Below are 14,613 nucleotides of genomic sequence, written 5' to 3' on the forward strand. Positions count from 1 at the left end.
GTCCAGGTCATCTTGGACCACTCCACAAACTATCTTCAATCAAATTGTCCCTCCAGCCATCTAAAATGTGGGCTACTTAAACTCTACATTTTCTGCAGTCAGGGAGCGGACAGGCAAGATGTTAATCAAAGGGTAAGAATCTCTTGCCGAGCTTTAAAATGGATTTTGCACATAAAGCAATTTGTAATCTCACTGGAAATTTCAGATGGCAATTTGATCACTTAACACAGCTTTACTCTATGAATGTTTCATGAGCAACCATTCAGCAGCCACTACAAAAATGAGCCTTTTGTTTTCACTGCCACTTCCTCAAAAACACATTCAGTCGGCTCCCTCTTTTCCAAGGTCAGGCTGGTAAGATGACATGCCCATAATTTCCTCTTACGTAGGTGAGACAAGCTGATCTGAAGAAGGTAAATAACAATAGCCCAATTGCAAAGATATCTGATCTAAACTCTGCATTATATTGCCTTGAGTGTCATCCCAGCATCCAAGAGAGCATTAAAAAAAAGAGATAGCATGTTATGCAGGGAGAAAAAAATGCTGGCTGAATATTAAGAAATGATAAGGTCAGTGAAAAGAGTCAGCTTCTCAGTTACCAAACATAGGCTGTCAAAAGCAGTCACAATCATTCCTGTATGGGAATGCTTTTCAACCCCAGCAACTTCAAGATGCATGGACTTTCAATTCCCCATATCCCAGCTAAGACAGATTTTAAAGCAGAGAAAAATAATATTGATAGACCTGTCTTCCTACTGTTAAAGCTTATGAAACAAATACAGATAAACTGGTGCCAACAAGACACTACCAAATGATTTATTTTGTATATGGTTACAAATCAAGTCAGCCAGTCCACTCCAGGCATACAAGGCAAGAGAGGGGGAAAATATTATTTATTTTTGTTCAGTTTAAAAATCTTAAGGCTGTTCAGATTTTCATCTAGATATACAGCATCGAAGGCCATTCAGGATTCCTAAATACTGAAAGGTTCTAAAAAAAATTAAGGGTCCTCGACTTACAACCACAATTGAGCCCAACATTTATGTTGTTAAGTGAGAAATTTGTTAAGTGAGTTCTGCCCCATTTTACGACTTTTCTTGCCACATTTGTTAAATGAGTCATTGCAGTTGTTAAATTAGTAATATGGTTGTTAAGTGAATCTGATTTTCCTACTGACTTTGCTTGTCAGAAAAGATGATCACATGACCACAGGATAATGCAGCCGTCATAAATATGAGTCAGTTACCAAGCCTTCCAATTTTGATCATATCACCATGAGGAAACTTCAACAGTCATAAGTGTGAAAAATGGTCATAAGCCTCTTTTTTCATTGCCGTTTAACTTCAAAAGATCCTTAAACAAACTTTTCTAAGTCAAGGACTTCCTATACTTCAATTGGATAATGTCATTACAATTTGTTAAATAGGCCTGGTTAAAAACTAAGAAATATATTAAATATAAAGATGCAACATAGATTTTAATATAGCATTTTAAACAAATTAGCAGCAGAATAAATAGAAAAAAAGATTTGCTGAATTGTTTTTCAATAAATGGGAATTCTGGGACAATTTCACAGAGCATTGCAACCTTCATAAATGTGATTCAGTTGTTAAGCATCCAAATATAAATCATGTGACCAATGGGATGCAATGGTCATAAGTGTGAAAAATGGTCACTTTTTTCAGTGCCGTTGTAACTTCAAACAGTCGCTAAATGAACTATTATAAATCAAGGACTACCTGAATTTAATCTGCTTAGAAATATCTTCAGGCCTTTCTGCTGGATCAACAGAAACAGTGGAAGAGGAATAAAACTGAAGTTTTGAAAACTTCAAAAATAAGAACCCAAACAATCCCTCCTGCCCAGAAATCTCTCTCACCTTCATTTGGGTGATATCAACATGGCATTGGCCGGCCTGCTGTGACCCTTGTCTACCAAAACTAAATATCACCTCTGCTCTAGAATAAACATTACCTTCAGTTCTTCAAATGTCTAAATAGAAGCTCTCCATCATTTGTAATTCATCAACTTATTGTGGTCTAAGGTCTCAGGACAGATGATTCTGCCACTGTTTGGTGTAAGGGGTTGGTGACATTAGTTGGACAACTTGTGGACTCTGGGAGGTGCCAGATCAACAAAGCACCTTCTGAGCACAATTGCTGAGGATCTCTAGCAGCATTCTTTTAAAATATTGGTTGGTTTATTTTAGTGCCATCAACATAATGCAACTTGTAGGGAAGTACTACAACTAAGTACCATTTATTACCTTATGCTTTATGTTGTGCTTAACTTCAGACTATAGTCTTAACCTTAATAAGAACAAAACACGAGGAATTCCCCACTCTTCCCCAAATCTCACCAGGCAAGCTCTCCTAATCTTGGTCATTCTGAGTCCTGATTCCACTCACCATAGCCTCAACCTCCTCTTAAACCAGGGGTGTCCAAACTTGGGAACTTTAAGACTTGTGGACTTCAACTCCCAGAATTCCCCAGCCAGCCATGCTGGCTGGGGAATTCTGGGAGTTCAAGTCCACAAGTCTTAAAGTTCCCAAGTTTGGACACCCCTGTCTTAAACATTCAGTTTATTCCCTATTGATCTAAAAACCATTTGTTTCTGCTTCTTTAAACATGACTGTGCAGCTTGTCTATGCAACGAGACAAGTTATAAGTTGGACTGTGCAGTTCTTAACTTGTAAATAAGAAAACGAAAGCATATTCTGCTTTTTTAATGGCACCTTTAATAAAGAATAATTTAAGAACTTGCTAATATTATGTATATTACATTATTAGGAATGCTACAGTCAATTTAGAAGTGGGGGGGGGCATGCACAATACCATCCCTTTCCCACCCACTGACAGTCCGCAGAGCCAGAACGATTGAAAATTCACTGCTTTAGCCAATTTGTAAAAAAAAAAAAAAGCATGCTATTAAATACCTTGCTTGAGAGATCTCCAAGACAGAGTATACAAGTTCAAACTAACTGAAGATTCTTAAAGTTTAATAAAGCACAATTAAAAGCATTCATGACAAGGAAATGGCCAAAATATTAGAAATCAGTGGGCGTAGAAAGGTTGCAGCTGGCAAACATGACAGTCAGAGGCCTTCTGAGGAAACAAGAAACCAGCCTGAATTTCTAGTTCGTTGCTATCTAGTAGCAATCAATACGAATATAAACGGTGTGCCTTGCACATCTGACTAACAACCCAAGATTTTGTGAGAGCTTTGCCTTTACAAGGAAGAAAACACAAGGAGGAAACTGGTGAGTGTCAATTACCTGATAGGTTTCTGGGTTACTAATGCAAATGCTGCTACTTTAATCTGAGGCACTCAAGAATTATGATCAATAAGCCACTGATACTAAATACTCATACATATTTTCACTAGTCAAATGTCCTTTTGAAATCTGGTGTCTCTAAAGTTTCATGTCTTCAGAAGCAATTGGAATGAGGCGTGATAGGAGCAAATTAATGCAGTTAACTTCCTTTCCGGATAATCTATAAAAAGATTCCCACCTACAAGAACTTTAATCTATCATTAAAGTGTATACTACTTGGAGTCAACAAAGCTAAATCCATCTCACTGCGTTAAAGATTGATCACAAGAATCCTCATATCCAAATCTACTCCCAATATTTTTTTTTTCTCAACCATTACTTCAGGGGGAAGTAAGAGATGGTGGGAACATGATAGTTTTTTCATAACCAAACTTATTCTCAGTCTTCCTTAGAGGGCGGAATTCCCACCACTCTTTAAAAGAAGCAACCCGGGAATACTATTTATTGGGTAGGAATATATTGTGGTGAAAGGGAAAAATATTTGAGAGAAGCTTTGCATTAGTATTACCTAATCTGATGATTCCAGAATGTCTACTACCAGAATTTCCAACTGGCATGAAATTTCTGAAAAGTATCAAGTCAACGAAGCTCTTTGGGCTATTATTGTAAAAAGAAATCTTAAGAGAAGACTCTTATCCCACATATCCTACACATGGTGACCCACGCAAGGCTATATGTCCTTTCACAATGCCTGGAGGCTATAGGATTTCAATGAAGGACAGCAGATTTTCACTAAACCCTGACAAGACCGAGTGACTTTGGATGCATGGAGCCTCAGGATCATCCTCAATTCTGAATGGGATTGCACTCGAAGAACAGGAGGCGGGCATAACTAGGAGAGCTTTTGTACAACTCTGGTTTGTGCACCAGATACAACCTTTCTTGGATCATAGCCGCTGTGCACTGTTATTCAAGATCTGATCATCTCTCTTCTGGACTATTGCAATGTGCTCAATGGGGCTATCCATTTGGAAGCTTCAGCCAGTGTAAAGCACGGCAGAAAGTGCAATCTTTTGGCCCCCTAGGATGGCCCATATTACACCTTCGCTTCATTGGTTACTGGTTGGCTTCCAAATTTAGTTCAAGGAGTTGGCTATGACCTTTAAAGCCCTTAATGGCATTGGTCAAAGCTACCCAATGAACCATCTTGTCCCACTAGAACAAGCCTGTTCTATTCCTGCCAGCAGAGTGGGCCTACTATGGATCCCGTCAGTCAAAGAATTCTGATTATTAGGTTCCTAAAGACAATCCTTCTCTTCTGCAACACCCACCCATTGGAGCATCCTGCTGCCTAGGCTAAGATCTGCCCCCACCCTTCTATCATTATGCAAGAGCCTGAATATCTGGTTCTACTGGTTGGCCTGGGGGACCAGATGGGGGAAATCCATGTTGGAAGTGGTTGCCGGATTGAGGGCAGACTCCACATACACCCCTTGCTCTCTGCTCTCCACCCATGCATCTTTTTGTTATCATATTGGTGTTTTCTCTCCTTGTGTTCTTTTTCATTGTTTATTCTATTGCTCTATTATTTTATTTCTGCTTACACCCTTCATTTATTCCTTTTTATTGTTATAAGCTGTCTAGAGTAGTTCCACAGTGAATTAGGGAGGCAAATAAAGTTAACAAATAATAAAATAATAACATTGCTTAATATTGTCTTAAAACATCTAATATCATAAAAAGTTTTATACGTTTGTGCAATTTAATATGCTAATTCCTTCTACATGAACATGGTTACTTTTTTATAATCAGAATGCTTCAAGCTATAGTCTTTAAATTAAATCCGCTATGTCAAAATACATGTGAAATACAATCAAAATGTTTTGTCAAGATTTTCCATTCTACCAAGATAATGTATATTTGGAGTTGAATATTTAATGTAGGCTGTAGAAATATTAATCATACAATGCAGTGAAAGTTTTAGAGGCATATTTCAAGTTTAACAAAGTACGCATTTCCAAAGAATGGTTTTATAGTTCTCTGAGAATTTGGCTTTGAGTAGAACTTCTAAATGTTTGTCTCACACTGTTAATTCATTTTGTTCCTTCAGATTATTTATAACTTTAATTAGAATAAGCATCATAGTTAAAAAATATTACTATCAACTGATCTCTTTGTCAATTCTAATTTATTTGTTTCAAATGCTACTATGTTCTTTTTCCCCAATTCTTTATTTATCTGGAAAAAGGTTATTACTCTAGTTATTTGTAAAATGAGAGAAGTGTGATAGATTTGCTGAAAATAAAGTAAATTTTAAACACAGTTTCTACTCAGTTGGACTGTCTTAAATTCAATGTTACCTTTTTTTTCAGGTAAAGTATTCCAGTTCTTCATACACTATTAGCATCAATAATTTCTCACTGTTCACAAACAAGAAATAGTCTTTTTTGAAGTATTAATACTTACTCTGTCTCTGTCATCAACCACATCACGGAGAATGTCATCGCTATCTAGGATTCCACCATCACTATGTTCTAGACGATGTACCTGTATCCAGTAGTTTGGATCCTGTACACACAAAAAGAAAACCACTAGATATTACTAAATATCTATGACTTATGAATCAATAGCTGTTGCTTATTTGACTGTGCTCCCCCACAATGATTTTTCATGCCTTCCAAGTAGAATTACCTCCTATAAATCAGTTGCATCGATAGCAATAGCATTTAGACTTATATACCCCTTAGCAGTCAGCATATTGCTCCCACCAATCTGGATTCTCATTTTATTGACTTTGGAAGGATGGAAGGCTGAGTCAACCTTGAGCCTGGTGAGATTTGAACTGCCAAATTGCAGTACTGCAGTCTAACCACTGTGCCACCACAGCATTATTCAATGAGGACCTTTGGTGACATAATGGTTTAGAATGCAGTATTGCAGGCTAGTTCACTGTTCACTGCTCACTGCCAGCAGTTCAATCTTGACCGGCTCAAGGTTGACTCAGCCTTTTATCCTTCCAAGGTCAGTAAAATGACAACCCAGATTGTTGGGGGCAATATGATGACATTTATAAACTGCTTAGAGAGTGTTGTAAAACACTATGAAGCAGTATATAAGTCTAAGTGCTATTTCAATTGCTACCTATGTCAACACCATATACATTGGTGGTAGTGAATCCTCAAAGTTTCCAAGTATTAAAATTCCTTTCATTGAAAAAATCAGAGATTTAATTGGAAGACGTGTGAAAATATTTGATCCTATCACAATGACTATTTAAACGTGAATGTGTGTAAACTGAAACCAGCGGAAAATATTTACTCCCATATTCCTAAACAGCATATCTTTCAGGAGCCAAGCATGGATTAGGATTGTCGTATTTCATTGCAAAGTTCTGACAACTGGAAAGAGAAAATACCCTCTAACAATAGAAAATTATCTCTAACATTAAAAGGAAACTAAGGTTATAAGGAATATTTTTAAAAAAGAAAAAAAACAGAAAATTGCAACACATAATCAAGTTTACAAGACATTCCACATAACTATTTTAATGAATATTTGCCGTATTTCATTATAATCCATATATCAACAAACAATGTGTTAATGTTGCAAATAATGTAAATTATGTAAACCACTGAGTTGTTGGATATATTTTTATCATTCTAATGTAGCAGGACAAGTTTCAAGTTTTTCTACCTACTAACAGGTCTTAGGAAAATTTGTTTAGATGTCTATCTAAAGACGAAGAAAAAAGCTTCTTCGTTTAGATGTCTATTTTTACCTAAGTCTACAGTTTTTTAAAAATCAGAATATTAAACCGTGCCTCAAAGTTGATTCAATACATGAAAAGACTTCCTCCCTAAAAGGAACAATTAGAGGACCTTATATAAAAATGTGTGTAAATAGCAATAGCCCTTAGACTTATATATCACTTCACAGTGCTTTTACAGCCCTCTCTAAGCAGTTTACAGAGTCAGCCTATTGCCCCCAACAATCTGGGTCCTCATTTTATCAACCTTGGAAGGATGGAAGGCTGAGTCAACCTTCAGCCTGGTGAGATTCGATCTGCCAAACTGCTGGCAGCTGGTGATCAGCCGAAGTAGCCTGCAATACTGCACTCTAACCACTGTGCCATCGTGGCTCTTTAAAAAAGTGAAAAAAGAATCATTAATCCCATGATGAACTACCCAAACCTTTTCTATAATGCAGTGGAGTCCAGAAAAACCAATAGGATTTAATTTTTTTCCATGAATAAGACATATTAAGATCTACTAATATTTTTAAAAGCTCAGATATCGCTATCCTAATATCTGAGAAACCGTCATGTACCAATGGGATTGGCCTACTTTATCCCAATCACTCTAACAAGAGAGACCTATTATGGATCCCATCTATCAAAGAATGTTGACTGGCAGGATCCAGGAGAAGAGCCTTTTCTGCTAGGAATATCTCCAATATTCTTTAGAATATTCTCCCACAGGAAGGGAGATCATCCCCCAACTCTTTTGGCCCTCTGGAAGAACCTTCAAACCCAATGGGAGTGACAGCGTAGAAAGAAAACCCCTATTCTAATCTTCACTCAATATACTCTCTTAGCTTTATTCATTTTCACACTATCTTTTTATGACTTTGTAAGCCACCAAGAGTTGTTTCAACAGTGAGAAGGATGGCATATAAATTTTAAAAAATGCAGGGGTGTCAAACTGACGTCATCATGTTGTCGTCACATGACGTACCATGACTTTTTCCCCCTTCGCTAAAACAAAGGTGGGCATGGCCAGCATGTGACGCATCTGGCCCGCGAGTTTGACACCCCTGTTGTAATGGAACACTGTGCATGAAAATGACTTGTTCATAAGTCAGGTGAGTAGGCTATCTATGTAACTCAACAGTAGCTTGTCATCCCGTGTGCATAACCCGCTATAAAAGGAAACTTGGCTGAACTTGCCATCAAAACTCCATGGGCTGTAGTCAGGCATCAGATGTTTGACAGTGATAGAGACTGACAGGAGCCCAGTACGGATGACTGAAACCAAGCAGCAGCAAGACTTCAGTAGCCATGCATCAAAAGGATGAGCTTAGTTAGGAATGCCAGTTCAAAATTAATTATGGGCATGGAAAAATAGAGGTTGTAATAGTTTTCTCTAGCCAAAACAAGAGAGGGGAAAAATGCCTTCCCCTTCTTGAACTTGACTTACAGTTCAATATTGCTGAGATTTGTTTTCTTCCTTTAACCAAATGAATCCATTTGTAAACTTTGACATAGATAGAACAGATGGTATGAAGCCAAGGGCATTGTGAGATTGGAGCAAATAAGCAACTAACACATTCTTCAACTGTTAATCACAAACCAGTTATACTTGGAGCCAATAGCAGAGCATGTTTGACAAAGATTTGGTTGGCTATAATAGCTGTTGTGTTTTTTAAAAATACAGGTAAACCTTTTGAAGTTCTCAGGTTAACTAAGGTTGTAGGAGACCTAATCTTCGAGGATATGAATTCAGGAATGTTCACAGAGAAGTTCAAAAAGAAACAACGACTGTAAAGCCACAATTTCCTGGTAATACAGTTTACCATAGTTGTCTTCCTGTTTAGAAACAACATTATACCCATGATAAACTACCATGACATGTATGATAGCAGTACGTCAAACTAAAAATAAATATTATTGATTTAAAGAGTTTATAAAGAATTAGCAATTGTTACCTTTAATTATTCTTGTAAAATACTGTTTTAAACAGAAACTCTAGGCATAAACTTGATAAAATTCATCCATGAATTTTTGGATAACAGAATTTGAGCTCAAGAACATTCAAATTTCTGCCAGTGCCAACTTTATAAAATCTAATGTCCACAGTCTTTTAACCATTTGTTTATGTGGTCCAACAGACAATAATATTTCAATGAACCAACTACATTTTTAAACCCTAAGAAATATTTACAGATATGACCCACTGATTCTTCAGAATTTGATATTCTAGGTCCATGATGGCGAACCTATACCACACATGCCACAGTTCAGCTGTGCCATGCATCCTGCTGGCAAACTGGTCATCGGGTCTCTGCCATGCATGCGAGGGGGCAGGCCACATGAATGGGGTACATGCACAGGGACCATGCGCAAATTGCATTTTAGGGGTGTATGCATGCTTTGGGCACTCGGTCCAGAAAAGGTTAACTATCACTATTCTAGGTCTTCACTCCCTAATTTAGGTATATAGTAAAAACTTTCTTCTTCTATTTTCCCATAAAATTCAATTGTTGATATACGTGCAAAATTACAACCACCTGTATAGGGCTGCTAGACTATCTGGCCCATAGTGTAAGTTTCAACTGTATATCTCACTAAACAAATATTGTATTGAGTCATATTCAGCATACTGTACAATTTCTAAAATGTTTTTAGAACCATGAGAAATCAAATGTGTTCCAAATGTGTTGATTTGTTTGGCCCAATATTCAAACTAAAAATCTACCCTACTACTTTGTAATTTGAATCAATTGAGGCTATATGCCTGGCACTTTTCAAAGTTGAAAATGAAGAACCATTTTCGATATACCTGGACCTTAAAACTTGGCACAATTTTAGATATATTACATGCTTACATTCCAAGTAGACCAAAGTCATAAAAAGTCTCCTTCCAAAATGTATCTTATTCCAAAATATATAGATATTAATATAAAAGTCTAAAATCCTGATAGAATTAAGATTAATTGTAACATTAAATATTCCCCAAAATATTTTAACTTTGTTATATCTAATGAAATTACAGGTATACATTCAGATATATAAGGTGCCATATTTTGAAAAAAATATAAACCCGAGTATTTTAAAGGATCTAAGAAAATTGGCAATCCTAATCCTATAGAGAAATCTAGAGGTAGAGTAGGTTCCAAAATCAACAAATAAGATTTGTTCCAGCCAATGGTATAATCAGAGTACAAACTGTATTTCTGTTATGAGTTTCAACCATTTTGGTTTTGACATTAGCCATAACTTTAATAGTTTATATAAGAACAATTACTATTCAATGCTGGGTGCCACTGTACAATATCTTGAGACAATCTAATGTACAAAATAAGGGTGTGAGACCCAAACTGAAGATTAGGGGAAATCCTTGTTGAGTGCCATGATATAACTTGATAGGTTGAGAAACAAATCAGTTTTTAACAAATGCAGCCACTAGGTGGCGATACTAAATTGTAATACTGTACACTGAACAAAGGACAATGAAAAGCCCAACCTTACTAGAATACATTATACATTTGAATTATATCAAAAGCCTTTTCAGAATGTAACTAGATTAACAGCCAATTCCAATTTATTTGATGTAATATCCCTGCTATCACTCATCACATAAATATTGTCATATACTTGTTTTATGTTTTTATCAACCTAGATTGATGTGGATGAATTATAGATAATATAATCCTTTGCAATCTCATGGCTAATGTTTCAGGCAATATTTCACTGTCTACATTAAGCAAATATATTGATATTTACTTTGCACATCTTATAGGATCTTTCTCAAGTCTTAATATAACTTTAATATAATCCTCATAAAACAATAAAGGAAATGTAGAAATATTAAATGATTTATTACAGACTTCCAACCTCTAAAAATGCTTTGGGGAGGGGGGAGCTGTGTTTATTATATTTTAATCAGTATAGTATATTTAGTTCTTCACTGTATGATCACAAGATTTTCCCAACTCTGGTGCTGCAGAATTTCTTTCTTTTTATTAATGTCATTATTAAAACATATGATAAGATATGCACACAGTGACAAGTGCAAACGCCCAGGTGATTTTTTTTTAAAAAAAGAGAGTACTTGTCGTTTTCACTGAGATGAGTTATGTGGGGGAGTAAGCTGGGATTCAGGGAATGAGATCCTAACCTTTTGTTATTCTTCCCACAGCATTTTCACCCCACAGCACACACACACACCCAAAGTGCAGGGTCTACTTTTGGGTGGATCAATAAAAAGTTCATCTCTTGTTCATCTATTGATTGCAACAGGAATTGACTGACTGGCTTGTCATGTGAGCCTGACTTTGTGAGCTGGGAGGAAGGAACTGGCCCAAAGTCACCCATCCAGCTTTCATGCCGAAAGTGGGACTAGAATTAGGAGTCTCCTGGTGATTGGCTCAAAAGTAAGTCAGCTTTCATGCCTAATGTAGGACTAGAACTCAGTGTCTCTTGGTGATTGGCCCAAAGTACATGGCATTTTGTTCTTATATGTGACAATGGCAGAAAAATTGCATGTGGGACTAGAATCTAGAATGTCCTGGTAATTGGCTCAAATCACCCAATCAGCTTTCATGGCTAAATTGGGACTAGAACTTACAGTTTTTTGGTGATTGGCTCAAAATCACCCAGCCAGCTTTCATGCTTAAAGTGGGACTAGAATTCGGAGTCTCCTAGTGATTGGCCAAATGTCATCCAGGCAGCTTTCATGCCTAATGCCTAAAGGGGGACTAGAACTCACACTCTCCTGGTGATTGGCTCAACAATCACCCAATCAGCTTTCATACCTAAAGTGATGCTAGAACTAAGAGTCTCCTGGAGATTGGCCCAAAGTGCATGGTAGTTTGTTCTTAAATATGACAATGGCAAGCAGATTTCATGCTTAAAGTGGGACAAGAATTCACAGTCTCCTGGATTTTAGCCATCTTACCATTTGACCAAATTGTCTTTCAAATTCCAACATATTCCCACATTATATTTCTTTCACCTGAGCATCATATATTAGGAATTATTCAGTTACTAAAACATGTTTTCAATATCCAAACATATATCCGAAACACGTTTTTTTGATACACTCCCCACTCTGCCGTTGGTGGCAGAGCCCAAAAGAAAAAAAAAAAAGCATTTATGCTCATAAAGAAAACAGATTATAAAACCAAGTTATCATTCTTCAATCTTATAAATTGGAACTCCCTTGCTCTGCACCCTCATCGTGCTTAGCTTGTATAAAAGTTAAAATTTATAAGAGCCTTGCCAAATTAACTTAGGGGTTTAAAAAAAACATTGGAAAGTAGAATCTGAGAAGGCAAAATAATGATTGGGTAAACACGGGGGCTCATAAACATCCAACTCTGCTCATATTAATTCTGTGCAGGTTCTGAAAATTATCTGGAAGAAGTGCTCCAGATCTGGTATGCTTTAAAAAGTTAACCCCTTAAAGCAGCCTTTCATAGAGACTTGGGAAGAACATGGCTACTTTAACTCACAACCAAGAGATTGAGAAGTACTTGTAAAAACATTCAACTACTTCTTCTGAATCAGCTCTGAAGCATGTAGGTAATACTCAACTTAAAACCACAATCAAGACCAAAATTATCATTGCTGAGTAAGACAGTTGTTAAGTGAATTGCACCCAATTCTACCTTTTTTGCCGTTGATTAAGTGATCTAGCTTCCCCTCCCCACATTCAATCTTCTTGTTGGTTTGGGAAGGTCACAAATGGTGGCCACACGGATTCCGCAACCATTGGATTCTGCAACCATTATACACATCAGTTGTCAATCACTTAAATCTGGTTATATGCCCATGAAGATGTTGCAATGGTCATAAGTGTGATGACTGGCCATAAGTCACTTTTTTCAATGTCACTAACATTGAATGGTCTCTAAATGAAGTCAAGGACTTCCTGTACACAGACCTTGTATACATTAGATGCAAAGAGGCTGTAGTAAAGGTTCCCCTCGCATATATGTGCTAGTCATTCCCAACTCTAGGGGGCGGTGCTTATTTCTGTTTCAAAACTGAAGAACCAGCGCTGTCCAAAGTCTCTGTGGTCATGTGGCCAGCATGATTAAATGCCGAAGGAGCAAGGAACGCTGTTACTTTCCCCCAAAGGTAGTTCCTATTTTTCTACTTGCATTTTTACATGCTTTCGAACTGCAAGGTTGGCAGAAGCTGGCACAAGTAACAGGAGCTCACTCCGTTATGTGGCGCTAGGGATTTAAACCGCCAAACTGCTGACCATTCTAATCAACAAGCTTAACGTCTTAGCCACTAAGCCACTGCGTCCCAAAAAAGGCTATAGATGCCTATTAAAATGCCAGGTTTTTAGATGTAAAAAAAAAATCAGATAAATCACTTCAGAATGTTTTCCACTTTTAATATAATATGTGTGTGTGTGATTAAAAAACAAACTGAAATCTTTGGAGAGAGAAATAATTAAAAGTGTACAATAGCATGGTTGCTTAAATGTGCACACTACCTTGTCACTAGGAAAGTTGCTGCGTTCAGAATTAACCAATTGTATACAAACTGATGGTAAATAGTAGTATACACCTGCCATCAATTACAGTGACTCTGATCAAGCCCATATAATGTTCGGAAGTTATACTAGGATTTTTTCTGTGTTGCCTCTTTCAACAATAGGCATGGTCTGCGAAGAGTTTCCAAAGTATTAAAGGGATTTCACTGTTAGAAGGTATCAGACAGAAGAAGGGCACAAAACAATTTCCAAGACATTGGATACACCATGGAACCCAATGAAGGCAGTCATCAACAAGAGGAGAAAGTATGGCATAACAGTGACATTTCCAGGAACTGGATGTTCTTCCAAAATAGATCAAAAAACAAGAAAATTGGTTGAGAGACTGTCAAGAGGCCTACAGAAACATTAAAGGAGCTACAGATTCTTCCGGTAGATACTGCTTGTGTATTACATGTGACAACAATTTTCTGTATTTTTCATATGTCTCAGCTATGGGGTAGGGTGTGGCAAGATTTTTTTTTTCTTACAAAACAAATTCATGGAATTTTAGCAGGTAAAGGTTCCCTGCATATGTGTGCTAGTCATTTCTGGATCTAGGGGCAGTGTTAATCTCCATTTTAAAGCCAAAGAGCAGCGTTGTCCAAAGAGATCTCCGTGGTCATGTGGCCAGCATGACTAAACACCAAAAGTGCACAGAACGCTGTTACCTTTCCACCAAAGGCGGTTCCTATTTTTCTACTTGCATTTTTGCATGTTTTTGAATTGCTAGGTTGGCAGAATTTCAACAGGTAAGTATAGACTTTCTATATCCATTTCAAGTGGATACCTATTGCCTACTGTTTTAGACTACAATTCTGCCAGTTAAAAATCCCCAATTCCTCAACTCCATATTTTTACCTGATATATGGTGTGAAACATACCACATATAAATCCATCCATGGTTGGGGTGACCATTGCATTTTTAACTCAAAGACTGTGAAAAATATTCCACCTGAGAATGAGGCCGCTCAAAATGAGTTCTATATTTAATTCGCTTATCAATGGATAATTGACAGATTAAACATTTTCCATTGTGATTAGGTTAAAATGTGAAGGTCAGCTTAGCTATG

At 37.0% G+C, this 14,613-nt stretch overlaps 1 protein-coding gene across 12 annotated transcripts in view; it reads right to left on the minus strand.

Moving 5' to 3' along the window:
* Positions 1 to 14,613, minus strand: part of PARD3 (par-3 family cell polarity regulator) — a 648,562-nt gene that overhangs the window by 535,033 nt on the left and 98,916 nt on the right. For all 12 annotated transcript variants that reach the window (XM_081971096.1, XM_081971094.1, XM_081971102.1 and 9 more), the window contains exon 2: positions 5,742 to 5,843. In XM_081971096.1, the coding sequence (XP_081827222.1) occupies positions 5,742 to 5,843 (102 nt within the window). The remainder of the gene's footprint in view (positions 1 to 5,741; positions 5,844 to 14,613) is intronic.

The sequence above is a fragment of the Natrix helvetica genome (genome assembly GCF_964273705.1).
Source record: "Natrix helvetica genome assembly, chromosome: Z".
NCBI lineage: Eukaryota > Metazoa > Chordata > Lepidosauria > Squamata > Natricidae > Natrix > Natrix helvetica.